The sequence below is a fragment of the Dendrobates tinctorius genome, unplaced genomic scaffold (genome assembly GCF_039654945.1).
Source record: "Dendrobates tinctorius isolate UK_male_01 unplaced genomic scaffold, ASM3965494v1 ptg000012l, whole genome shotgun sequence".
NCBI classification, from domain to species: domain Eukaryota; kingdom Metazoa; phylum Chordata; class Amphibia; order Anura; family Dendrobatidae; genus Dendrobates; species Dendrobates tinctorius.
Window position 1 is genome coordinate 20590854 of NW_027361680.1, and position 26156 is coordinate 20617009.

At 42.6% G+C, this 26156-nt stretch overlaps 1 protein-coding gene across 8 annotated transcripts in view; it reads left to right on the forward strand.

Moving 5' to 3' along the window:
* XPNPEP3 (X-prolyl aminopeptidase 3) overlaps positions 1-26156 on the forward strand; it is a 474091-nt gene that overhangs the window by 64877 nt on the left and 383058 nt on the right. For 5 of the 8 annotated variants that reach the window (XR_012226445.1, XM_073558039.1, XM_073558045.1 and 2 more), the window contains one exon: positions 22542-22661. The exons of 1 other annotated variant lie outside the window; for it this stretch is intronic. Coding sequence is in view for 5 of the 7 variants with exons in the window: in XM_073558039.1 (XP_073414140.1) it covers positions 22542-22661 (120 nt within the window). In the remaining 2 variants the exon portion in view is untranslated. Of the gene's footprint in view, positions 1-22241; positions 22414-22541; positions 22662-26156 lie in introns of those variants that run through there. 2 more of the 8 variants (XM_073558042.1, XM_073558046.1) reach the window with 2 other exon arrangements.

The following is a 26156-nucleotide window of genomic DNA, read 5'->3' on the forward strand; positions in this document are numbered from 1 at the left end:
ATCAACCAGCCATCCTCCACTCCATCCATCTGGACCATCGAGCGTTGCACGGCACTCATCGGTGAACAAAACAGTTTGGAAGTCAGTCTTCATGTATCGTATGGCCCACTGGAGCCGTTTCTGCTTGTGTGCAGTGGATAGAGATGGTCGACAGGATGGCTTACGCACACCTGCAAACCTCTGAAGGACCCTACATCTTGTTCGGGGGACGCTGGAGGCACCAGCAGCGTCAAAAACTTGTCTGCTGCTATGACAAGGCATTTTTGCAGCTGCTCTTTTTTGACCTGACGCAATTGCCTGTTGGAAAGAGTCCTCAATTTTTCCTTATCAGCACGCACACGTGTGCTGGGAATCCGCTACATACTTCTTGATTGTGTGATGATCACGATGAAGTGTCTTGGCAGTGTTGATTGTAGTCATGCCTTGACCTAAATACACCACAATTTGTTGCTTCTCAGCAGCCGACACATCCTTTTTCTTTCCCATTTTGGCAAAAAATGTAGGCTGCTTAATAATGTGGAACAGCCTTCCTAAGTAATCTTGCCTTTATTTGGACACACCTGCCAAACTAATTTGCACAGGTATCTGCAATTGCTTTCAGTGATATAAAGAGCCCTGACACACATCACCATCAATGAGTTTAAATGACAAACAAGAAAAATTCTAACCTTATCACTCCTAAACTCTTTTTGCATAATTTGAAACACAGTTTATATGTATTTTTATGTATCCATGCTGATTCATTGCATTGTATGTCTTATTTGTAGTTTCACCGTGCATCTAGATACCATCGCGTTCAATAAACAGATTCAACCTAACATCTATTTTCCTTAATTTATCATATCAATTTCATAACATCTTAATACTCACAACCATATTATCTTGAAGTCCTTCTCCATCTCTCCTTTTTGATGTCAGAGAGGTATAAAAATACTTTACTCCTACCCCCTTCATCCTCCCCAGCAATATCTCCCAATGTGAACCTAGCATTTGTATGATACTTTCCCCCTGAAAGATATCTTAACACAAAATACTCCCATCAACATTCAATGAAGATCTTGTCTTCTACCTAGTATATACATCACATCTGGTCATCATTATCCCAACTTTATATACTGTATGTCTCTTTGTTGTGAAAACCTCACTATGTCCATAAACCTGGAAGTCACAAATTCGCCGTCGGCCAGTAAGATCAGCTTGCAGACCAATTAAATCAGCACCCCAAATTCTTCATTCAGTCCAACAGAACCTGTGAAAAGAAATGATGGAAAAAAAAAAAGGAAATAAGATAAGGGGGGATCTGTCCACCAGCTGTCCTGTAGTATTCCTTGAACATACATAGTTCCGTCTGATATTGACCCGGTCGGGTGAACACACCTTTAAATTTGTAAGTTTTGTATACCACCATGTGGTTCACAGATGATATCCCTTATTACTGTACGTCTTCCTATTTTAGGTGATTGGGAGTGTAAGTTGTCTTTCTGTAGCTCAACCTGGACCACAAAAATTTCTTCCTATCATCTTTATATTATCATCTGAGGTATTCCAGTCATACTTTTCACTTATGCTGACCCCAGGATACATCTTGACACAATCTCATAATCATTAGATCATTTAGTATTCTGTCTTGTTTGGTTCTTCCTGAACGCCCTTGTCATTGGGGTTCTTTGTTTCTTAGCCATTGTCTCTCTTTCATTATCTCCTTCCAAATGCAAATCCGACCTCAGGCTATACAGATAGGGTCTTGTCCTCAGTGTCTCCCCCTGTCTCCTCTCTCGGAGGGCTGGTGTTATAAGGTGATTGCTGGCCAGATGAAGGTTGCTGCTGGGACATAATTTTCATGGCCTCCTTGGGATCTGTAAATGACCTCATCACACCATCTCTTGTCCTAAAACGCAGCGTTGCTGGGTAGTTTAGCTGGAATCTGATGTTGCGTTTAAACAACAGAGTGCATGCTTCACTGAATGCCCTTCTTCTCCGTGTCACCTCTGCTGAATAGTCTCCAAATGAAAGGACTTTACGTCCTTGAATTATCAGCGGTCGCCTTCTTCCTTTTTAAGCCCTGAGTATTTCTTCCTTATCTTTAAACTTCAAGTACTTTGCCATTGCCTGGCTGGTCTCTGAGCTTCCTTGTTGTTCTGTTTATTTCTACCCCTCTCAGCCTCAGCGGCCTCTCTGGGGGGGCCTATCCTGTGTGCACGCTCCACTCTGCAGTTATGACAGTCCCAGTGCTTTTGGCAATTCCACCTCATAGATATCATTTAGCTGCTGTGTGTTTATTGTCTCTGGGAGGCCTATCATTTTCAGATTACTTCTGAGGGACCTATACTCCAGATCCTCTAGTTTATCCACAGTGTAGGAGGCTTGTTTCTTTAAGTCACTGACTTGTTTTTCTAGCTGAATAACTTTGTCCTCCGCCTCAGAAATTCTCTGCTCGGCTTCCTGCAGTTTGTTCCTGATGAGTCATCTTGCTTTGCAGCTCTTTAGTGGTAGATTGGATCATGTCAGCCACTGCCTGCTTAAAGTATTCAGCAAGGTATGATGCCATTTCTTTTGCTAGCTGTTCAAAGTTTAATGAGCCATGAGCATGCAGCTGCGTTTCCAATGTGCCTCTTGCCTCCACTGTCTCCCCCTGGCTGAAATTTCCTTCTTTCTCTGGGGCTTCCTCCTCCCGTTCTATCTCCTCATGTGCTTGTCCTGTTTGTGCCTGTGTCTCCGTCGCAATTACTGTGCTCCCACGCTGCAGGCCTCCTCCGACCTCCTCCTCCCTCTGCTCCTTCCCTGCGCCTCTCGTGACAAACCGATCCATGTTGCGGACGGTCCCGGATGGTCTCATGATTGTCCCAGTACCTTTTGTGAGTCAGGGCTCTGTGTAAATGCAGAGTATTTGCGACGGTCAGTGGGAGCTCCCTCATATGCGTCTGCACATGGCGGCGCCGGAACAGGAAGTCAGCTTCTGAATTCTCACAGCGCATGCCCTGCTCACTCTTAGAATTCTCCCTTGCACAAGTATCAAGGTAGCTAGAAGGAATATACAGCGCACATAGGGTCTTATCCGAGATAAAGGGAATATTCGTGAGAGATAATACAAATTCACTTACCTACTATGGTTGTGTGAGACACAACCACTGCGCTTAGCATTGGTGGCTGCTGCAAGCCCCGATGTGATGATCCTTTGCTAGGTGAAGAGAAAGGGGCATCAGACTGCGCTGCTTGCCTGTCAGGATAATGTACTAAAGAAGTCTAAGCAGATATAATGGAGAATAGACTTTTTCTACACATTTCGTGGTGATCACACCACTTCCTCAGGACAGTCTACAGTATACACATACAGGGTCTGTTTATAGCAAAGGAAGACACATGGAGACGCCTCCTTTCAAATAAACGCCACACTCAGTGGGTGAGGAATCAGACTTAAACACATATTTACATCATAAAACACACACAAAACAATCATAAAACATAGTGGAGTATATCACTTAAAATCATTGCTCATACATTAAAAATCTAAATACCGAGAAACACAATAAAATCGTAGCTAAATGAATACATTTTGCAAGCTGGGGGAGAGCTTGAGCCTATGGTGTTAACCCATTCATTCTTTGTCAGGACCCTGCTGCTGATGTTTTAAACCATTGAAAAATGAGATTGTACAGGGGAACAGAGCAGAATCCATAGAGAAATCCAAATCATTTGAACAAATCAGTTATTTTGTTGAGTCCATGGAGATTTATAGTGTTTAGCTTGTGAATCCAGAAAATCTCTTTCCTGTTAAGAGCCTGGACTCAATTAGGGTTATGAAGAGGGACATGGTCAATAGGGATCACCCTGAAGGAGATCCTTTGGTTGTGACATATCGCATAATGCCTGGAAAGGTCATGCTCTAAAAATCCTTCTTATATATTATGCCTGTGCGAGTTTATTTTTTTATGCAGCTGTTGCGTTGTCCTGCCCACATAATTTCTTACATTCGCATATAATGCCAAAACTGGATTGGCAAGTCAAATGGTATCTGATTTGAAACTCATCTGAATTTCCACTGTCTGATCAAAAAGTTTTTGCATCATGAATGATGCTGGAGCAACATAGGCATCTCGGGATGCCGCATCTATAGGAGCCTTGTCTGGGCTTTTTTGCAGAGTGATTGAAATCCTCCTGTTTCTTTTTCGACTGGGGGCCAAAATGTTTTTTAATGTCGGGGCCCTTCGGAAAGTTAGCGGGATTTTTGGGAAGAAGCTTCCCCAATATGGGATCATTGAGAAGTATGCCCCAATGTTTTTTCAGAACCAGACGAATTCTAATAAGTCATGTCAGACTAACTTAATTTCTTTCTATGACAGAATCACTGATTGGGTGGTCAGGGAAATGCTGTAGATATAGTATATCTTGACTTCAGCATAGCATTTGACAAAGTATCTCATACAATCCTTATTGAAAAAATGGCTAAGTATGGAATGGACAAGGCAACTGTTAGGTGGATTCATAACTGGCTTAGTGATCGGACCCAAAGAGTGGTCATAAATGGCTGCACATCCAGTTGGATGAATGTCTCAAGTGGGGTACCACAGGGCTCTCTCCTGGGCCCTGTATTGTTCAACATCTTTATCAACAATTTAGATGAAGAAATTGAGTGTGAAATGATTAAATTTGCTGGTGACACAGCTTGGAGGGACAGCTAATAATAGAGAAGAGAGAGAGAGGATTCAAAAAGATATGAATAAACTGGAGCAGTGGGCAGCAACTAACAGAATGGTTTTTAACAGGGAAGAATGCAAAGTACTACATCTGGGCAATAAAAATGAAAAAGCATATACAGAATGGGAGGAATAGGGCTAAGCAGCAGCACATGTGAAAAAGACTTGGGTATACTAATAGATCACAGACTGAATATGAGCAAACAGTGTGATGCAGCAGCAAAAAAGGCAAATGCAATTCTAGGATGTATTAACAGAAACTTACAGTCTAGATCACGTGCAGTCATTATTGCCCTCTACTCCTCTTTGGTCAGACCTCATCTGAAATACTGTGTCCAGTTTTGGGCACCACATTGGGCGCCCAGGAGATCCCTTCCAACTCTACGATTCTATGATTCTTGTTCTCGGCTGAAAAAGTGGTAATAAAATTGAAGTTGAACTTAGTATCAGATGCTGATTTTTTTTTGTTTTTATATTATTAGAGATCAAGTCTGTCCGTTCTATTTTTTTTTTGCTATTTTTGGGGGGTAACTCCTTTCAAGAAATAATACTAAAAAAATAATCAGCAATATACCATACCTGTCCATCGTTCTGTCTCACGCCGTAAACCATATCTGGGTCATATACAGTTCACAACCAGGACTGTGCCAAGATGTGACTGCCCCGGCTGTAAACCGCTGATGATGGCCGTAGGAGGGCAACAACCCAGCAGCAGGACCGCTACCTCAGCCTTTGTGCAAGGAGAAACAGGAGGAGAACTGCCAGAACCCTGCAAAATGATCTCCAGCATCCCCCAAAATGTGCATATGTCTGCACAAACGGTTAGAAACCGACTCTGAGGATTGTGTGAGTGCCGACGTCCACAGAAGGGGATTATGCTCACAGCCCAACACTGTGCAGGATGCTTGGCATTTGCCACAGAACACCAGGTTTGGCAATTTCGCCATTGGCGCCCTGTGCTCTTCACAGATGAAAGCAGGTTCACACTGAGCACGTGTGACAAACTTGACAGTCTGGAGACGCCGCGGAGAGCGATCTGCTGCCTGCAACATTCTTCAGCATGACCGGTTTGGCAGTGGATCAGTAATGGTGTGGGTTGGCATTTCTTTGGAGGGCCCACAGCCCTCCATGTGCTCGCCAGAGGTAGCCTGACTGCCATTAGGTACCGAGATGAGATCCTCACACCCCTTGGGAGACCATATGCTTGTGCGGTTGGCCCTGGGTTCCTCCTAATGCAGGACAATGCCAGACCTCATGTAGCTGGAGTGTGTCAGCAGTTCCTGCAAGATGAAGACACTGAAGCTATGGACTGACCCGCCCGTTCCCCAGACCTGAATCCGATTGAGCACATCTGGGACATCATGTATTGCTCCATCCACTTTGATTTTGAGTATCCTTCCAAATCCAGACCTCCAAGGGATATTAATTTTGATTTGCATTGATAATTTTTGTTTTCTTGTTCTCAACTATGTAATGAATAAAGATTTGCAGCTGCGATATTTCATTCAGTGATATCTACGATGTGGTATTTTAGTGTTCCCTTTATTTTTTTGAGCAGTGTATATAGGCAAAAAAGAGACCACTGCAACATTTTCATTTTGTCTGATTTTTCTCTTTATAGGTAAATTTTTGAGTAAAATGTAAATTGCTCTTTTATTCTATAAGCTACTGACAACATATGTTCGAATTTCCAAGCACTAAATTTTGTATTTATTTTCAGAAAATGATAAATGGTCAAAATAACAAAAAACTGCAGTGCTTGCAGACCTCAAATAATGCTAAGAAAACAAGTTCATAATCATTTAGAAACATCAATACTAATGTTTTAACTCCGAAAGAGTTCAGAAATCAATATTTTGTGGAATAACCATTATTTTTAGTCACAGCTTTCATTCGTCTTGGCATGCTTTCCACCAGTCTTCCACACTGCTTTTAGGGTGACCTTATGCCACTCCAGGTACAAAAATGTAAGCAGTTCTTTGTCACGTCGCCGTCAGATACAGGGACTGCTGTTCCTGCCTCAGCCACTGGGAGGCGCCGGACTGTCACGTCGCCGTCAGATACAGGGACTGCTGTTCCGGTCTCAACCACTGGGAGGCGCCGGGCGGTCACGTCACCGTCAGACTCGGGGACGGCTGTTCCTGCCTCGGCCACCAGGAGGCGCCGTGATTTCCCCGTGGGTGGTGGTGACAGAGAAGGGGCTCCTTCGCAGGAATCTGGTGGGCGCAGGCTCCGCTCCTCTGTCAGTCATGAAAGGGTTGAGGCATCATCATCTGGCCTGGTCCTGGGGGCGGTCCAAATTACATCAGATTGAACCTGTGAGGGATAGCCTGATCCTTCAAATACCTTGGGGCCTGTCTTGCAGGCCGCCAGATATAGTCTTGGTTTCCCCAGTGTGCTAGTTTATTTGCTATCTTTGATTCTGACCTTTGCCTGGATTTCTGACTCTGCTACTGCCTAACGATTCTGTACCTCTGCCATCCTCCTGGTTTATGACTCTGACCTTGGCCTGAATTTGACTCTGCTATTGTTTGCCGTTTTTGTACCTTTGCTCCCTGCCTGGTTAAGACTCGGATTTCTGACTACGCTTTTGGTCCCGTTTTTTAACCCCTCTCTGGCGACCGTCCTGCTCTGGCCCGCTGCTCATATTCAGACAGCGCCTCCTGGGCTCTGCTGTAAATCCAGATCCCTGTATTGGGGTAAAGGGTATCGTGGTTGCTCAGGGTGCTGTCTTACTGCAGCCCAGACTTGCAGGCGGACGTCACATTCTTTGTTTGATGGCTTGTGACTATCCATCTTCCTCTTGATTACACTCCAGAGGTTTTTAGTGGGGTTCAGGTCTGGAGATTGTGCTGGCCATGACAAGGATTTGATGTGGTGGTCCTTCATCCACACATTGATTGACCTAGCTGTGTGGCTTGACTCATTGTCCTGCTGGATAAATCAGTCCTCTTAGTTGGGGAACATTGCCTGAGCAGAAGGAATCAACATCAACTGTTTTTTCCAGGATAACCTTATATGTGGCTTGATTCATACGTCCTTTGCAAAGATTAACCTGCCTAATTCCAGCCTTGCTGAAGCATCCCCAGATCATCACAAATCCTCCACCAAATTTCACACTGTGGCTTGTATGCCTCTCCAGGTCTCCGTCTAACCATTAGACAACCAGGTGTTGGGCAAAGCTGAAAATTAGACTCATCAGAGAAGATTGCCTTACTCCAGTCCTCTATAGTTCAATCCTTATTGTCTTTGGCAAATTTCAGCCTGGCTCTCCTTTGCTTCTCATTGATGAAAGGCTTTTTTCTAGCTTTACATGACTTGAGCCCTGCCTCTAGGAGCCTGTTACGAGCTGTTCTTGCTATGCACTTCACCCCAGCTACCATTTGCCATTCCTTTTGTAGGTCGCTTGATGTCATCCTGCGGTTGCTGAGTGACATTCAAATTAGATGATGGTCATCCCGGTCAGTGGAGAGTCGTTTTCGCCCTCTGCCGGTCTGTAGGTTTGCTGTCCCCAATGTCTGCTACTTGACCTTGTTGTAATGGACTGCCGTCTAATAAATTTTAAGGCTGGAGGCAACATGATGCTCACTGTTTCTCTCTGCTAGTAAAGCCACTCACTCAAGACTTTTCTTTTCAACTCCTTTGGCATGGTGAAAAGTTTTTTCATTCCTATTACTTTTGGGATATTACTAGCACTTGTTTTGCCATCCAGCTTGTCCTATTGTAAGAGGATTGTAAACACCACAGCAGGGTTTTTTATACTTTCCTTTGTTAAATAAGATTTGGTTCAGGTGATCACATAATCAGAAGCACATTAAGTAGAACGAGGTGTACTCTGGTTGGAATTCAACTGACACTGGAATGGAATGGGGTCAGACATGTAGAGAAGCTGATTTTTGTGTGCAATGGTGTCTTAATTTTTGCAAGAGCTGTATATATGTATGTATGCTGTATATATGTATATGAATTCTAATTACCATATATAGTCGAGTATAAGCCATGATTTTCAGCCCATTTTTGGGGGCTGAACGTCCCCCTCTCAGCTTATACTCGAGTCATATACAGGAGGGGGAGCGGGGGTGTCAGAGAGACCCTCTCCTGGCGCGGTCTGTGCAGCCCCCTGCTTGTTCCATGGTCTCGGCGCCCCTGCTCTTCCTGCGTTCAGCAGTCACGTGGTACCGCTCATTAAAGTCATGAATATGCACATATTCATGACTAATGAGCGGTACCACGTGACCACTGGAATCTGGAAGAGCTGCAGCGCCGACACCATGGAACAAGCAGGGGCTGCAGAGACCATGCGCCAGGAGGGGGTGAGTATGACTTGGGGAGGACGGGCAGTAGTGCAATATTCACCTGTCCCCGTTCCACCACCGCTCTGTCCTCCAAGTCCTCTGACTGTGACGTTCAGGTCAGAGGGTGCGACGATGATATCAGTGCGCGCCCTCTGCTGAACGTTACGGCAGAGACCCAGGAGACAGCTGCACCCTGCAATGGAACGGGGACTGGTAAATATCACCAGTGCCAGGGGCCCGAGCCAGCGGCAACACTGGCACCTGGCCCACATAGCGCGCCGGTGTCCCCGCCTGCTCAGAACACGACTCGGCTCCGTTACTAAGGACCATAAATACGGTCTATATTAAACCAAATGAAAAATAAAATGTAGCTAAAATTGATATCACCTGTGGCAAAAGGTGTCCACACACCCCGACGCGCGTTTCGCCTCCAGCTTCTTCCGGGGGCGTGTATACTGGCGGGGTAACCGTGTTTTTATATCTAGAATGGCCAAACATAGGAAGGAAAAGATGGAAGGGGCAGAGTCTGTCAGTATAGTCTGCGTCATGCGCACCCGCCCGCTACCCCACATCTGCTTCCTGCCGACGCTCAATGACACGCAAGCCACAGGGCTGCGTGTCAGTGTGTGAGCGTCATCGGAAGCAACAGAGGTGCGAGAGGATGCGCATGCGCACTACTGTTGAATCGGCCCTGAATGAAACATGCCGTGAGCAAACAGCTCATATACCTGTCATGGTATATATGATCATGGGGCATAAAGATGACCAAAAAACACCTCTGGAAATGTATGGTACACCTCAAGTGAGCATGTAGAAAACAAAAAACATCTTTTACAGCAAAAGAAAAAAAATTATATATATTTCTTAATATTAATTCCTATTAGTAATAAGAGTTCTTAATAGTGTGATATTAATCAGAAAAAAAGAAAAGGAAGGAAATCCTCCCTGAATATCTATGTGAAACACCATCAAAAATGACAGGAAAATTTTTTTTTTAAAAATTACGCTTGCGTGCCATTGAGCGTTGGCAGGAAGCAGACGCGGGGTAGCGGGCGGGCGCGCATGACGCCGACTATACTGACAGACTCCGCCCCTTCCATCTTTTCCTTTCTATGATTGGCCATTCTAGTTATAAAAACACAGTTACCCCGCCAGTATACACGCCCCCGGAAGAAGCTGGTGGCGAAACACGCATCGGGGTGTGGGGACACCTTTTGCCACAGGTAGATATCAATTTTAGCTCCATTTTATTTTTCATTTGGTTTAATATAGACCGTATTTATGGTCCTTAGTAACGGAGCTGAGTCATCTGATTGTCTTATGTTGTGGCCTTTCAGCACTTTTAGGGCTTTATCAGCATTTGTATGGTACGCCTCATTCATGTAGCATGGGATTTAGTATGTTTATTGTGGCCATTGTGCTAGGGGATTACTCTATTTTAGAGCCTGTGATTGTTTACAATAATAGTGTATTGTTCTGTATATATCATGTGCTCATGTGTGTTTACATATAAACATGCCATATTGCATGATGCTATAGCCTTATACAATTAAGGGATTTGGTGTCCTCTATCATGGCTATCTTGCTGCTATTTCACATTTGGTTTTAGTAATTTTTTCAATAAAGTATATATCTTTTAATTGAACTTTATAGTGGGATCTCTTCTTTGTCCTGCATAGTGTTATGAGGGACTAGTTGTATATATACTGTTGAAGTCCCCTATTAACCCCCTTCGGACTATTGTTATATTATACTCGAGTATATACAGTAGTTTATATTAATATTGTCACTTAATACTGAGCAGAATTAAATATGCTAACATCCCCTATATAATGTATGAGCCCACACACGGCACACCCTATATACTGTAAGAGCATACACATAGCCCCTATATACAGTAATGAGCATCCACATAGCTCCTCTATACACATAGTGTCTATATATACGGTAGGTATAGTATGAGCTCCCACATCGCCCTTTATATATGAGCCAGAACTGTGTGTGTATATATACAGTACAGACCAAAAGTTTGGACACACCTTCTCATTCAAAGAGTTTTCATGACTATGAAAATTGTAATTCACTCTGAAGGCATCAAAACTATGAATTAACATGTGGAATTATATAATTGACAAAAAAGTGTGATACAACTGAAAATGTCTTATAGTCTAGGTTCTTCAAAGTAGCCACCTTTTACTTTGATTACTGCTTTGCACACTCTTGGCATTCTCTTTATGTGCTTCAAGAGATTGTTACCGGAAATGGTCTTCCAACACTTGAAGGAGTTCCCAGAGATGCTTAGCACTTGTTGGCCCTTTTGCCTTCACTCTGCGGTCCAGCTCACCCCAAACCATCTCGATTGGGTTCAGGTCTGGTGACTGTGGAGGCCAGGTCATCTGGCGTAGCACCCCATCACTCTCCCTCTAGGTCATATAGCCCTTACACAGCCTGGAGTTGTGTTTGGAGTCATTGTCCTGTTGAAAAATAAATGATAATCCAACTAAACGCAAACCGGATGGAATAGCATTCCGCTGCAAGATGCTGTGGTAGCCATGCTGGTTCAGTATGCCTTCAATTTTGAATAAATCCCCAACAGTGTCACCAGCAAAGCACCCCCACACCATCACACCTCCTCCTCCATGCTTCACGGTGGGAACCAGGCATGTGGAGTCCATCCGTTCACCTTTTCTGCATCGCACAAAGACACGGTGGTTGGAACCAAAGATCTCACATTTGGACTCATCAGACCAAAGCACAGATTTTCACTGCTCTAATGTTCATTCCTTGTGTTCTTTAGCCCAAACAAGTCTCTTCTGCTTGTTGCCTGTCCTTAGTAGTGGTTTCCTAGCAGCTATTTTACCATGGAGGCCTGCTGCACAAAGTCTCCTCTTAACAGTTGTTGTAGAGATGTGTCTGCTGCTAGAACTCTGTGTGGCATTGACCTGGTCTCTAATCTGAGCTGCTGTTAACCTGCGATTGGGGACACTTTCAAAGTTTTCCCAATTTTTCAGACTGACTGACCTTCATTTCTTAAAGTAATGATGACCACTCGTTTTTCTTTACTTAGCTGATTTTTTCTTGCCATAATACAAATTCTAACAGTCTATTCAGTAGGACTATCAGCTGTGTATCCACCAGACTTCTGCACAACACAACTGATGGTCCCAACCCCATTTATAAGGCAAGAAATCCCACTTATTAAACCTGACAGGGCACACCTGTGAAGTGAAAACCATTTCCGGTGACAACCTCTTGAAGCTCATTAAGAGAATGCCAAGAGTGTGCAAAGCAGTAATCAAAGCGAAAGGTGGCTACTTTGAAGAACCTAGAATATAATACATATTTTCAGTTGTTTCACACTTATTTGTTAATTATATAATTCCACATGTGTTAATTCATAGTTTTGATGCCTTCAGAGTGAATCTACATTTTTCATAGTCATGAAAATAAAGAAAACTCTTTGAATGAGATGATGTCCAAACTTTTGGTCTGTACTGTGTGTGTGTGTGTGTGTGTGTGTGTGTGTGTGTGTGTGTGTGTGTATATATATATATATATATATATATATATATATATATATATATGCATATGTATGTATATATATATGCATATGTATGTATATATATGCGCATATGTATGTATATATATGCGCATATGTATGTATATATATGCGCATATGTATGTATATATATGCGTATGTATATATATGCATATGTATATATATGCATATGTATGTATATGTATGCATATGTATGTATATGTATGCATATGTATGCATATGTATGTATATGTATGCATATGTATGTATATGTATGCATATGTATGTATATGTATATGTATGTATATGTATATATACATGTATATGTATATATATGTGTATATATATATATATATATATATATATATATATATATATATATATATATATATATACACACCTATTCAATGTGTATATATTTATTCTATTCTAACCTGTCACTCTGATTATACTGTACAGGGCAGATAAATTGCCACCTTTTAATCTATCTATATATCCATCTGTGTTTTGAAGTATATTTAGTTTGAAAATGATGTGTAAATGGCAGAGAATTGCTGTATGTAAAAACTCATGTTAAATTCCCATTGTGATCAGATAGCAATCGCCCTGCTTTCTGAAGTAAATTGGATACTAGGTGTGAAAAATCAGATTGTACTCGCTTAAAAAACGTATGACACTTGAATTACACTTGTCCAACTCGTGCATAAAAATCGGACTGATTTTTAAATCGCTAGTGTGTCTCCAGCCTTAGATAGAAACCCTAAGAAAGTGCTCACCATAGAGCGCCTGATAAATGTGATCCCAAACGTTATGTAAAATGTTCCCAATAAAAGCTTCAACTCCATCCACAAAAAAGCAAGACCCTCACTCAGGTCTGTCATCTGTTAACAGAAATATAGGGGGCTTCCACATTACTGGAAGCACAAAGGCTCTGGAAAAGCTAAATGGCTCCTCACCTGACTAAAGAAATTCAGCAAATTTTCCGTTCCAAAATGCAAATGCCCCCCTCCCTTCTGAGCACCACAGTATACCTAAACCACATATTTCATCCACATTTGGCATTTCTGAAGCGATGAGAGCCTGCCTATCTTACGGGTGCATGTATCCAGAAGCAGGGTTGGGCATAACGTATTGGCATAACGTACTGGTGACTGCAGTGTACTGGTCACTACAATGTCAGTTTGAAATTTTCACTCAGCAACATTCCTTGCTGCTTGTTTCTGGAAAATACCCATGAAGTCAAAATCGTCACAACACCTGTAGATAAATTCCCCAAGGGGTATAGTTTCCCAAGTGGGGTCACTTGAGGGGGGATTCTGCTCTTCTAACAATCAGGGGCTCCATATATGGAGTCCCCAAACTGTTGTAGGAAAATCTGCACTCCAGGTGGTAAATAGCTCTTTGTTCCTCCTTGGTCTTTCCGTATGGCTAAATAGTACTGTACAGCCACATATGAGGTATTGCCACGTTCAGTAGAAATTGTCGGACAAATTTTGTTGTAATTTTTACCCACTTCTTGTGTGAAAATGTAAAATCTGGGGCTATAACAAAATTTTGGTGGTAAAAATGTAGTTGTTTTGTTTTCACTGCCCAATGGCATAAAATTCTGTGATACATCCATGGTGTCAATATGATCACTGCACCCCTAGAAGATTTCAATGAGAAGTGTAGTTTGTAAAATGGGGTCACTTATGGGGGTTCTGCTGTTCTGGCCCCTCATGTGCTCTCCCAGTGAGTCATGGCACCTGCAAACCATAACCGTAAAATCTGGCACTCCTTGCCTTCTGAGCTTTGCATTGTGCCTGAAAAATATTTCTGGATTACATGTAGGGTATTGGCAAACTCAGGAAAAAATGGACCTCAGTTTGTTGTAAAAAAAAAAAATCCTATTAGCCCTTAGAAAAATTAAAAACTTGGGGCTAAAACAAAATTTTAGTGGTAGAAATATAATTTATTCTTTCTTCACTGCTCAGTGGTATAAAATTCTGTGAGGCACATGTGGTGTCAATATGATCACAGTAACCACTAGATAAATTCATTGGGGAGTGTCGTTAGCAAAATGAGTTCCCATAAAGGGGGTTTCTGTTGTTCTGGCACCTCGGGGGCTCTGCCACTGTGACATGGCACCCTCAAACCATTCCAGGAAAATCTCAACTCCAATATGGCGCCTCTTCCCTTCTGAGCTTTGCACTGTGCCTCAAAAGTAGTATTTCCCCACATATGGGGTATCAACTTTCTCAGGAAAAATTGCACAACAAATTGTATGGTGCAATTCCTTCTGTTACCCTTATGAAAGTGCAATATTTGGGGCTGAAAACATATTTGTGGGGAAAATTTGATTTTTTTTATTTTTATTTTTACGGCTCAACGTTATAAACGTCTGTGAAGCACCTAATGGTTCAATGTGCTTCACCACACATCTAGATCAGTTCCCTGAGTGGTCTATTTTCCAAAATCGTGTCACTTGTGGGGGATTTTCATTGTTTAGGCACATTAGAGGCTCTCCAAACTCGATGTGGTGTCTGACAATTGTTGCAGCAAACTTTGTATTCAAAAAGTCAAATGGCGCTCCTTCCCTTCCGAGCTCTGCCATGCGCCCACAGTGGTTTTCTCCCTTATATCGGGTATCGGCATGCTCAGGAGAAATTACACAACAAATGTTGGGGTCCGTTTTTCCTGTTACCTTTGTCAAAATAAAAAATTTTGAATCTGACGTTAATTTTTGGGGAAAAAAGTTAAATTTTCATTTTTAAAAAAAATTCCTGTGAAGCACCTGAAGGGTTAATAAACTTCTTGAATGTGGTTTTGAGCACCTTGAGGGTGCAGGTTTTAGAATGGTGTCACTTTTGGGTATCTCCTACCATATAGATCCCTCACAGTGACTTCAAATGTGATGTAGTCCCTACAAAAAAATGGTGGTGTAAGTGGAGAAATGTGCATTGAAGCTGCAGGCCGGGGTCCACAACTTCTATTTCATGTGAGTTAAAGCTTTTGCATACTCACTTAGATGCCCAATTGTTTATTTGCACAGAGCGCACTATTGCACCTTACTCTATATTTTTGCTAGAGTCCTAATAGCCTTATTTCCCTATGCATGACCCCTTATGGGACAGCTTAGCCTATTATAATTAGGATGTATACCAATCCTACAGCTCTATGCACTTTGATTTTCTATTTGTTTAACTGCTTGTGTGCACTATTGCACTTTGTTACATCTTGCCATATTTTGATAGTTTTATCCCTTACATATGGTCCTACATGAGACAGCTGATACATTAATATAAATTGGACGTATACTAATTGAATATGGTCATCTTATATATACCTCTATAATGGTCCAGCATATATTTCATTAGGATGAAATATGTAATGTTGCTATGCTCTTGAACTTATTACCCCTAAATTCCTGCTTTTTCTGTTACTCTGATTTGATAGTTTTTATATTATTTTGTTGGATCAATAAACTTCTATAATTTACAAAAAAAAAACTTGTGAACTTTTTTTGTGATTTACACAATCTGAAGGTTTTTTTGTGCTAGCTGAGTAATTGAGTTATTTTTCATGAATCAGTGATTCCTTTTTTTGGGAAATCTATATCCCAGAAAATCACCTTGTCTGATTTGGCAAGATTTATATTGCAAATTATGGTGGAAAATACCGTATTTTTCGGATTATAAGGCTGTGTTCACACACAGCTGTTTTTTAGCGGTATTTTTAGCGTTTTTTCCTATAAAACTGCTAAAAATAAGCTTCCCATTAATTTCTATGCTTTTTGCACTTTTTGTGCATACTGATGCGTTTTTTACCGCGAAAAAACGCATCGCGGTAAAAACGCAGCATGCTCATTAATTTCACTGATTTTTTTCCGCGTTTCTGGCTATTTCTATGCGTTTTGAAAATGCGCTGGAAAAAAAGCATAAAAACCGCGCGTTTTCTGCTCAGAAAACGTGCAGAAAAAAACGCGTGGTTTCTGGGAAGGGAGTCAGGTTTTTCAGCAGAAATTTTCTGCTACGTGTGCACTTAGCCTAAGATGCACTTTTTTCCCCAAAATTTTAGGGGAAAATGGGGCTGCGTCTCATAATGCGGATATACCTTACCGGCCACGGTGTAGCAGGGTCCCAGGGTCACTGTGGGAGGAGGAAAGAATGAAGCGTTGCTACAAGCCGGGATGAGGGAATGTTCGGTGCTGCGGGGGCTCTGACGACATTTTTGCGAAAGGCCAGAGGCTCCGCAGTTCCAAGGTTTCCTATGCGGTGGACTCCGGGAAAATGGCTTCCGGGAGCGGTGCATGCACAGAGACACCTGCAACATCGGAGACACCTGCAGCGCTGCACATCCCAACACCCCCTTAGCCCAGCCTGCGGCCTGCAGCAACGCGCTACTCTTGCCTCCTCCAGCAGCTAGCCGCAGCCACCACCCTCTGTAAGCAATAAGATGCATGGATTATAAGAAGCACCACTATTTTATTAAAAAAAAAGTTTATTTTTCTCAAAATTTGGGGTGCGTCTTATTATTCACAGCGTCTTATTATCCTCAAAATACAATAAGTATTTGGTCATTAACAAAAGTTAATCTCAATATTATGTTATGTATCCTTTGTTGGCAATGACAGAGGTCAAACGTTTTCTGTAAGCTTTCACAAGGTTGCACACACTGTTGGTGGTATGTTGGCCCATTCCTCCATGCAGATCTCCTCTAGAGCAGTGATGTTTTTGGCCTGTTGCTGGGCAACACGGACTTTTTCACATCCCTCCAAAGGCTTTCTATGGGGTTGAGATCTGGAAACTGGCTAGGCCACTCCAGGACCTTCATATGCTTCTTATGAAGCCACGCTTTCGTTGCCCTGGTGGTGTGCTTGGGAGCATTATAATGATGAAAGACCTATTCACATTTCATCATCAATGCCCTTGCTGATGGAAGGAGGTTTGCACTCAAAATCTCACAATAGATGGCCCCATTCATTCTTTCATGTACCCAGATTAATTTTCCTGGTCCCTTTGCAGAGAAACAGCCCCAAAGCATGGTGTTGCCACCCCCATGGTTCACAGTATGCATGGTGTTCTTTGGATGCAACTCAGCATTCTGTCTCCTCCAAACATGAAGAGTTTTGTTTCTATCAAACAGTTCTACTTTGGTTTCAGCAGACCATATGACCTTCTCCCAATACTCTTCTGGATAATCCAAATGCTCTCTGGCAAACTTCAGATGGACGTGGACATGTAGTGGCTTAAGCAGGGGGACACGCCTGGCATTGCAGGATCTGATTCCCTGGCGGCTAGTGTGTTACTGATGGTCGCCTTTGTTACAATGGTCTCAGCTCTATGCAGGTCATTCACTAGGTCCCCCCGTGTGGTTCTGGGTTTTTGCTCACCGTTCTTGTGATCATTTTGACCCAACGGGGTGAAATCTTGCATGGAGCCCCAGATTGAGGGAGATTATCAGTGGTCTTGTATGTCTTTCATTATTATTGCTCCCACAGTTGATTTCATCACACATAGCTGCTTGCCTATTGCAGATTCTTTCTTCCCAGCCTGGTTCAGGGCTGCAGTTTTGTTTCTGGTGTCCTTCGACAGCTCTTTGGTCTTCACCATAGTGGAGTTTGGAGAGTGACTGAGGTTGTGGACAGGTGTCTTTTATACTGATAACAAGTTCAAACAGGTGCCTGTTATGAATGAGTCACCGGAGGAGGAGAAAACAAAAATTCAAGCTAAGTCCAGAAAACCGGAGAGGTTGGTAGCTAGCGGATTGCAGACCCCTGATCCTATTCACAACAACTAACAGTAGCCGTGGAGCATTCCTACGGTGGTCCTAGACGCCTCTTCAGAGCCGGATAACTAAATAAGCCTAAAGAAAGAAAGGGGAAATCTAAACTACCCCAGAGCAGACCCCAAAGCAATAGACAGCCCCCAACATGTATTGTCGGTGAAAACAGATGAAAACACAGACAGAAAGACAGGCAGAGCAAACGATGGGGCCCAACTAACTAGATAGGAAAGGACAGAATAGATGCTGGCTGCAATCTGCAAAAACCCTACCAAAAACGTCCCAACACGTCTGATAGGAAAAACGGCCCTGAATTCACTAGACTTCAAAATCCCTATATCAGCACTCCGATATATTCTGAAGACAAAGCAAAAGAGATTTAGCCGATCAGGGACAAAAATGGAAATTCAGTAGAGCCCCAGCTGGGGCTGGCAGAACACAAAACTAAGCAAATCAGACAAAATCTCATGGAACAATAACAGAGCAAAACTTAGCTTTAGAAGACAGGAACTGAACTGGAGGCCAGAGCTCAGAGCAGAGAAATCACCAGCAACCCTACAGGGCGTCGGCTGCCTTATATCCACTCAGAGATTTCGGATGTCCAATCGCAATCCACCTGTTCAGATGACAGGTTTCTCCCATCCAAATCAGTTTTACCACCTCCTTTCACCCGCAGAGGGAGTTCATCGTACATCAAAGGTGAACGAGAAAATGAGCTCACAACAGGTGCCATTACTATAGGTAATAAGTGTAGGACAGAGGAGCCTCTTAAAGAAGTTGTTACAGGTCTGTGAGAGCTAGAAATTTTGCATGTTTTTTGGTGACCAAATACTTATTTTCCATCAATTTGCAATATAAATCATGACAAATCAGACAAGGTGATTTTCTGGATTCGTTTGCTCATTTTGACTCTCATAATTGTGGTCTACCTATGATGTCTATTACAAGCCTCTCTCATCTTTTTAAGTGGGAGAACTTGCACACTTGGTGGCTGACCAAATACTTTTTTCCCTACTGTATCTCTGTAATTTAAGGGCATGAAAATTCAAAGTTGTAAAATTGCGAAATTTTTGCCAAATTTCCATTTTTTTTCACAAATAAATGCAAGTCAAACCAAAGAAATGTTACCACTATCATGAAGTACAATATGTCACGAAAAAATATTCTCAGAATCAGCGGGATCCATTGAAGTGTTCCAGCGTTATTACCTCATAAAGTAACAGTGATCAGAATTGTAAATATTGGCCTGGTCAATAACGTGCTAACCACCCTCGGGGTTAACGGGGTTAAAAAAAAAAAATCATGTTTTTGAATGCTCTAAAACAAGGAAGGCCATATCATTAGGCCTACGCGTTTTGAGCTCTATCACACTTAATCATAGCAGTTGTTTGTGCTTTTTGAAGATGTCCTGAATCCATGGTCATGGTGATAGAATTCATGGGAGCTCTTAATAATAATGATAATTTTGTTTACCTAGCACCAACATTTTTCGCAACACTTTACAGTTATGCTGAGACATGTTCAAACAATAAAGACATCACAAAGTAACACATAGTTCAACAGTTACAGTAGGAGTGAGTATCCTGCTCACAAGCTTACTATCTATAAGGTAATAGGGGGAACACAATAGCTAGAAAGTGCTTGTCATGCATCCTTCAGCCATCATTATGATAGGGCATTTAAAATAATACTGTGTGATCCAGTCACCAGCCAGTATCTGTCAAAGTACATTGCTATTGGGTGCATGGAGGATGTGGACACAGATGAGTAGGAGGGTACAGATTCAGAGTAAAATATAGGAGGGAACAGGGGATAATTAGGTTAATGAATTGAGATAAGCTGGTCTAAAGAAATGTTTTCAAAGTGTAGGGGCTAGGTATTAGTCAGTTCTTTCAAGTTAGTACATTCCAGAAAACTGGTGCATCACGATATACTGTAAGTCTTGGAGACACCTTTGCAGTTTCAAAGGTGAGAAAAGGTTTAATTCTGGATCAGATGTTTTTGAGATGCAAGTGAGTGGTTGGATCTAGGGAATATAGGAACGTTCTGCGTGAGATGATATGTCCCCAAGAGAGCGAACGCACTACTTGAGAGTTATGGTTGAACCACCCAAGACAATTGCAATATAGGGTATAAGTCGGTCACTAGACGGAGCCAACACGAGAAGTTCAGTTTTGGAAAGATTCAGCTTCAGATAGAGGATATGATGTTAGAGACAGTTGGCAAACTATCTCCGGTATTTTGCATTAAGGTGATGTCATGAGAAGATGTACATAATTGGGTGACATCAGCAAAGAGATGATACTGGAAACCAAATCTGCTGATTGTTTATCCAAAAGGGGCAGTGTATGGAGAGAAGAGGAATGGGCCTAAGAATGAGCCTTTAGAAACCCGAATAGCAAGGGTAAGAGAAACCAGCAAAGATATGGTGATAAAGCTGTCAAATAGGTAGGAGAATCAGGAGAGAACATTGTCCTTGAGGTCGATAGAGTGGGGCGTAGTGAAGAGGAGCTGGTGATTCTCAGTGTCAAATGCAGCAGGCAGTAGTGGCTATTAGATTTCACTGTTAGTAGACCGTTAGAAACTTTAGTGAGGGAAGTTTCAGTAGAGTGTAAAGAGCGGAAACCAGATAGTAAAGGGTCAAGATGAGAGTGAACCAAGCATTCCAGGAGTTTAGAAATGAAAGGAAGATTATAGACAGATCTGTAGTTAGCAGCAGCACAGTTCTGGTCAAGGGATGTTTTTTAAATGAAAGGGTTATGACAGCATGTATGAATGAAGAGGAAAAAATACAAGAAGAAAGACAGGTTAAATATTTTAGTAAGGTAGGCAGTGGCAACTGGGGAGAGAGACTGGAGGAGATGTGAAGAAATAGGGTCACTAGTATAATGTTGTTGGGCGAGAAGAAGCCAGGAGCCTGGTAACTTCTGTGACAGGTACAAAGTGAGCTTAAGGTGCTTAAAGTAAGGGGATACATTCTCTGTGACTATTGTGTAAAAATGTACTGGACAATATGGTTATGGTACTCACAATATGGTTTTTCTAGGAAATAATGGCCAGATTGTCAGATCTGTGGTTTGTGACCGGGGCTTGCACTTTAAAGCTCAGGAGGGATTGGAAAGCTTTGAAGAGTTGTTTTGGATTATTGGCCACTGATGTGTTTTGCCAGATGGAGAGCAGAGTTAAAAGTTTTCAGCATAAACTTATAGTGGAGGCAGTCTTTTGCTGAAAGTTATTTTCTCCACTGACGGTTGGCCCACCTTGAGCAACACTGAAAAAAATGGGTTTGCAATGTGTGCCAAGGTTGCCGTCATCTGTGTCTGGTCATTCTGCATATAGTTCTTTAACCAGGGCACTCTGCAGTGTATTATTATAATGTGACAATGTAAAACCTGGACAGGAGATCAGAGCTAAAGATGACTAGATTGTTTATAAGCTGCTTTCTATTGATGGCACATAAATTTCTGTGTATGTGGTAAGTGGCAATGTCCTGGGATTAGAGAAATTTCTTGACAAAAGGAAAGAATGGAGTGGTCAGACAGTGGGAGAGGGGAGTTAGTAAAGTCAGATGCTGAGCAGACAAGGTCCAGAGTATTCCCATCTTCATGTGTAGGAGAGTTAGTAAACTGAAAGGCTCAAGGAGGTTAGAGAAAGAAGATGAGTGTCAGATGTTGAGAAAGGATCATCAATGGGGATGTTAAAGTCACCCATGATGAAAGTGCAAATGTGACGGGATATAAAGTATGGAAGCCAGGGGGAAAGTGATCAGAAACTGGTTGGTTTTGCCTGGAGGGAGATACGCAACCAGCATTCACAGGGAAAAGGGTGTGAAAAGTCTGATGGTGTGGACTTTAAAGGAGAGAAGCATAAGTGAGGGTATTGGAGGGTTAACCTGAAAAGCACATTTTCATCAAAGGAGCAAACTAACACCTCCACCTGATCTTCTTTCAGGTCTGTGGGTATGTGAAAATTGTAGTCCACCATATGACATTCCTTTGCAACCCCCTAGTTGCTGCAGCCAGTCAAAGGCCTCAGTGGTCAGGCGACTGAAGAGCAGGGAATAATTTCCTTTCCTAGATCAGACCACCAGAGTGGCCAGCGCTGGATCCATGGGATAGAGAGGGTGAGTTTGCCTCATTTAATTTTTTAAAATACATCCTTGTCCATTGTGGGCCTGGGAATCCAGTCCAGGGTTCTTACTCTTCAGCAATAAGACTGCTTATGACTGACACTCTGTGTAATTTTTTGTAGCTTGCACTCACTGCATGACGAGAAGATTTTCAACAAGAAAACAACAGCTTTCTTTGAATTTGCCATACCGGTATCTTGGCCAACCAAGTCCTTTTACCCATGCACATCTACTAAAACAAGGTAAAATGGTCAAATATCCTTACAGTAATGTATTCTTAAGTCTTAAAACATGAGGATATGCAAAAAATGTGTCCTAACGAGTTAAAAAGGAGGGGTAAATGTGAAAATGAAATACACATGTGGGTAGCATACAATTGTAATAAGAGTGTGAAATGAAAATAGAAGACTATATCCTCTACTGACAGCACTTGTTTCTTTATGCATCTATTATGGACTTATCGGTGAACATACATGCAAAAGAAGGAAGAACTGAGGATACAAGTCCAAATGTGTAAATAAAAATATACAGCTTAATTAGTCAAATACATTAAAAAGTATGGGGTGGCGAGGAAAAAACAAATGGTAGTAAAACGGACGCGATTTCAAGACAACACTCACAGAAAAATGTTTAATTAGGGACATATACTTAATGATTACTGTAAAAAATTATAATACAGTGGGTCTGGAAAGTACTCAAACCCATTTAAATTTTTCACTCTTCCGTCAGGCCACGCTGCCATAAAGGCCCAACTGGTGGAGGGCTGCAATGATAGTTGACTTTGTGGAACTTTCTCCCATCTCTCTACTGCATCTGTGGAGCTCAGCCACAGTGATCTTGGGGTTCTTCTTTACCTGTCTCACCAAGGCTCTTCTACGATTTCTCAGTTTGGCTGGACGGCCAGGTCTAGGAAGACTTCTGGTGGTTCCAAACTTCTTCCATTTAAGGATTATGGAGGCCACTGTGCTCTTAAGCCCCCGTTACACACTGCGATATCGCTAGCAATATCGCTGTAAAGTCACCGATTTTGTGACGTAGCAGCGATATTGCTAGCGATATCGCTACATGTGATACTTACCTCCGACCGGCTCCACCGCTGATTATCGCTGATCGTGCGAGAAGGTCCTGGACCATTTCTCGTCGGGCGCTTCCTGCTGCGCTTCCTGTGGCGCCGATGAGCGACTCGTGGACGCGGTTGGGAGGACGTCAGGATCGCCACGTCTGACAGGTAAGTAGCGACCCCCGACCCCAGCGATGTCGCTGGTGAGATCTACTTGTGTGGCAGCTCACTAGCGACCACTTAGCGATGCACCAGCGATCCATATCGTTGTCGGGATCGCTGGTGCATCGCTATGTGTAACGGTACCCTTAGGAACCTTGAGTACTGCAGAAATTCTTTTGTAACCTTGGGCAGATCTGTGCTTTGCCACAATTCTGTCTCTGTGCTCCTTGGCCAGTTCCTTTGACCTCATGATTTTCATTTGGTCTGACATGCACTGTGAGCTGTGAGGTCTTATATAGACAGGTGTGTGCCTTTACAAATCAAGTCCTATCAGTTTAATTAAACACAGCTGGACTCCAATGAAGGAGTAGAACCATCTCAAGGAGGATCACAAGGAAATGGACAGCATGTCATTTTAAATATGAGTGTCTGAGCAAAGGGTCTGAATACTTATGACCATGTGATATTTCAGTTTTTCTTTTTTAATAAATTTGCAAAAATTTCCACATTTCTGTTTTTTTTTCATTGAAGATGATGTGCAGAGTGCACATTAATGAGGAAAAAAATGAACTTTTTTTTAATTTACCAAATGGCTGCAATGAAACAGAGTGAAAACTTTAAAGGGGTCGGAATTCTTTCTGTACCCACTGTAGGTATAAAAGTATAAATCTAAATAAGAAAAGAGATTTGTAAATAGCAGGTGTGCTATGGTTTACATTAACCGCTTTGAGACAATGCCTGTTTTCACCTTAATGACAGGCCAAGTTTTACAATTCTGACCACTGTCACTTTGAGATCATACCTCTAGAACGCTTCAACCGATCCTGATGATTATGAGATTTTCTCATGACATATCCTGCGCTTCCGGCTTTTTCACACAATGAAAGTCTATGAGCGCCGCAATGCGCCAGAACCGGCGAAAGCCGGATCCGTTTTTTTGGGTCTGAGCATGCTCAGTAGCTCTGCCCACAGCACACATATATGAAAGCATGACAGTGGGACCCTCAGCCACACCCAACATGCCACCCAAGACAGGAACCAGGCGCAGGAGAAGGCAGGAGACCACTGCAGCACCATCAGCACCACCACCACCCCAAATGGAGCAGCAAAGGGAACATGCTGAACAACTGGAGGGGAGTCCAGCAGCAGATGAGAGACGGTAATTATCAAATCCCCCATTCCTCAAAACTAGGGCCAAGGAGTATCAAGATATTCATTGGCCCTTTGTTTCTCTTTATTCAACAGCCGCCCAAGAGATGCAGAAGCAGCAGCACTGGCAGCAGCAGCAACACCCACAGCCATGGAGTCTGGCCAGCAATAGGACAGCACATCTTCTGGGAGCCCTCCCTCGCATCGTCGGCGTTTGACGGTAAGTTTTTATTTCCAAAATCCATCATCTCTGTAATATATGTCTATTCATTGGCTTTTATTTCAAAACAGGAATCACAAGCTGAAGAGGAGCTCCCAGAAGAAGAAGGAAGGGGTGGACAGACACCTGGAGTGGGCTCACAATTGGTAAGTTTTTTGCATCAAACGCAGAAACACAACATCTCACTACACACAACACATAGAAAACAATGTACCGCAGACATCACACAGCAAACAAATATGCCAACATCCAAACATAAATTTTTTTCTTTTCTTCTCTAGTCTTCCCAATCTGGTGCTCAGCCAAGAGGTCCTCGCAGTGCCTCCCAGGGTCGTCGGCGACAGCAACGCGGCGGTCACTAGAGTGTAAGTATAATATTTAAGTTAAATTTTGGTACACTTTTTATTTCATGTCTTAAAGTGTGGTGACTAATTTTGCTATTTTTCTATTTTACTTTAACAGCCTTCACAGCCTGCTCCCGACTCTGACGGTGAGGATGGAGGAATTGATGTGGACCACCTCATCGATCTCGTCAGAGAAAGGGAGCCGCTGTGGAATATGGCTGACCGCCGCCATGCTGACCTGATTGTTACCCGAAGGCTCTGGGAGGAAATCTGTTCGCTCCTTGTGGACCGCTGGGAGGACCTCGATGCTCGGGCCCAGATTAAAGAGCGTAAGTATATACAGTACCGGTTGCTTGATGTAAACCAGTGTTTCCTGAACTCCAGTCCTCGTGGTCCCCACGGATCATGTGTTCAGGATTTCTATTTACTATGGAAATCCTGAAAACATGACCCCTGGGGACCATGAGGACTGGAGTTTGGGAAACACTGATGTATACTAACCACTTTGTCCTTTCTCGTTTCAGGGGACAGAATTGTGAAGCGGTGGCGGTCTGTGAGGGATCGTTTCAAGAAGGAGTTCAATAAAGAGATGCAGGCCCCGAGTGGATCTGGAGGACGCAGGAGCAAGTACAAGTACGCACGAGCCCTGTCGTTGCTCCGGCATACAATGGTCACCAGAAGGTAAATATTACACACCACATGTGAAAAAAAAATGTTTAGATGTAACTATTTTTTTTTCAGCCAGGGCCATGCCATGTCACTATTTTAATTGTTTTTTTTTCTCTTTATTCCACAGCACGGT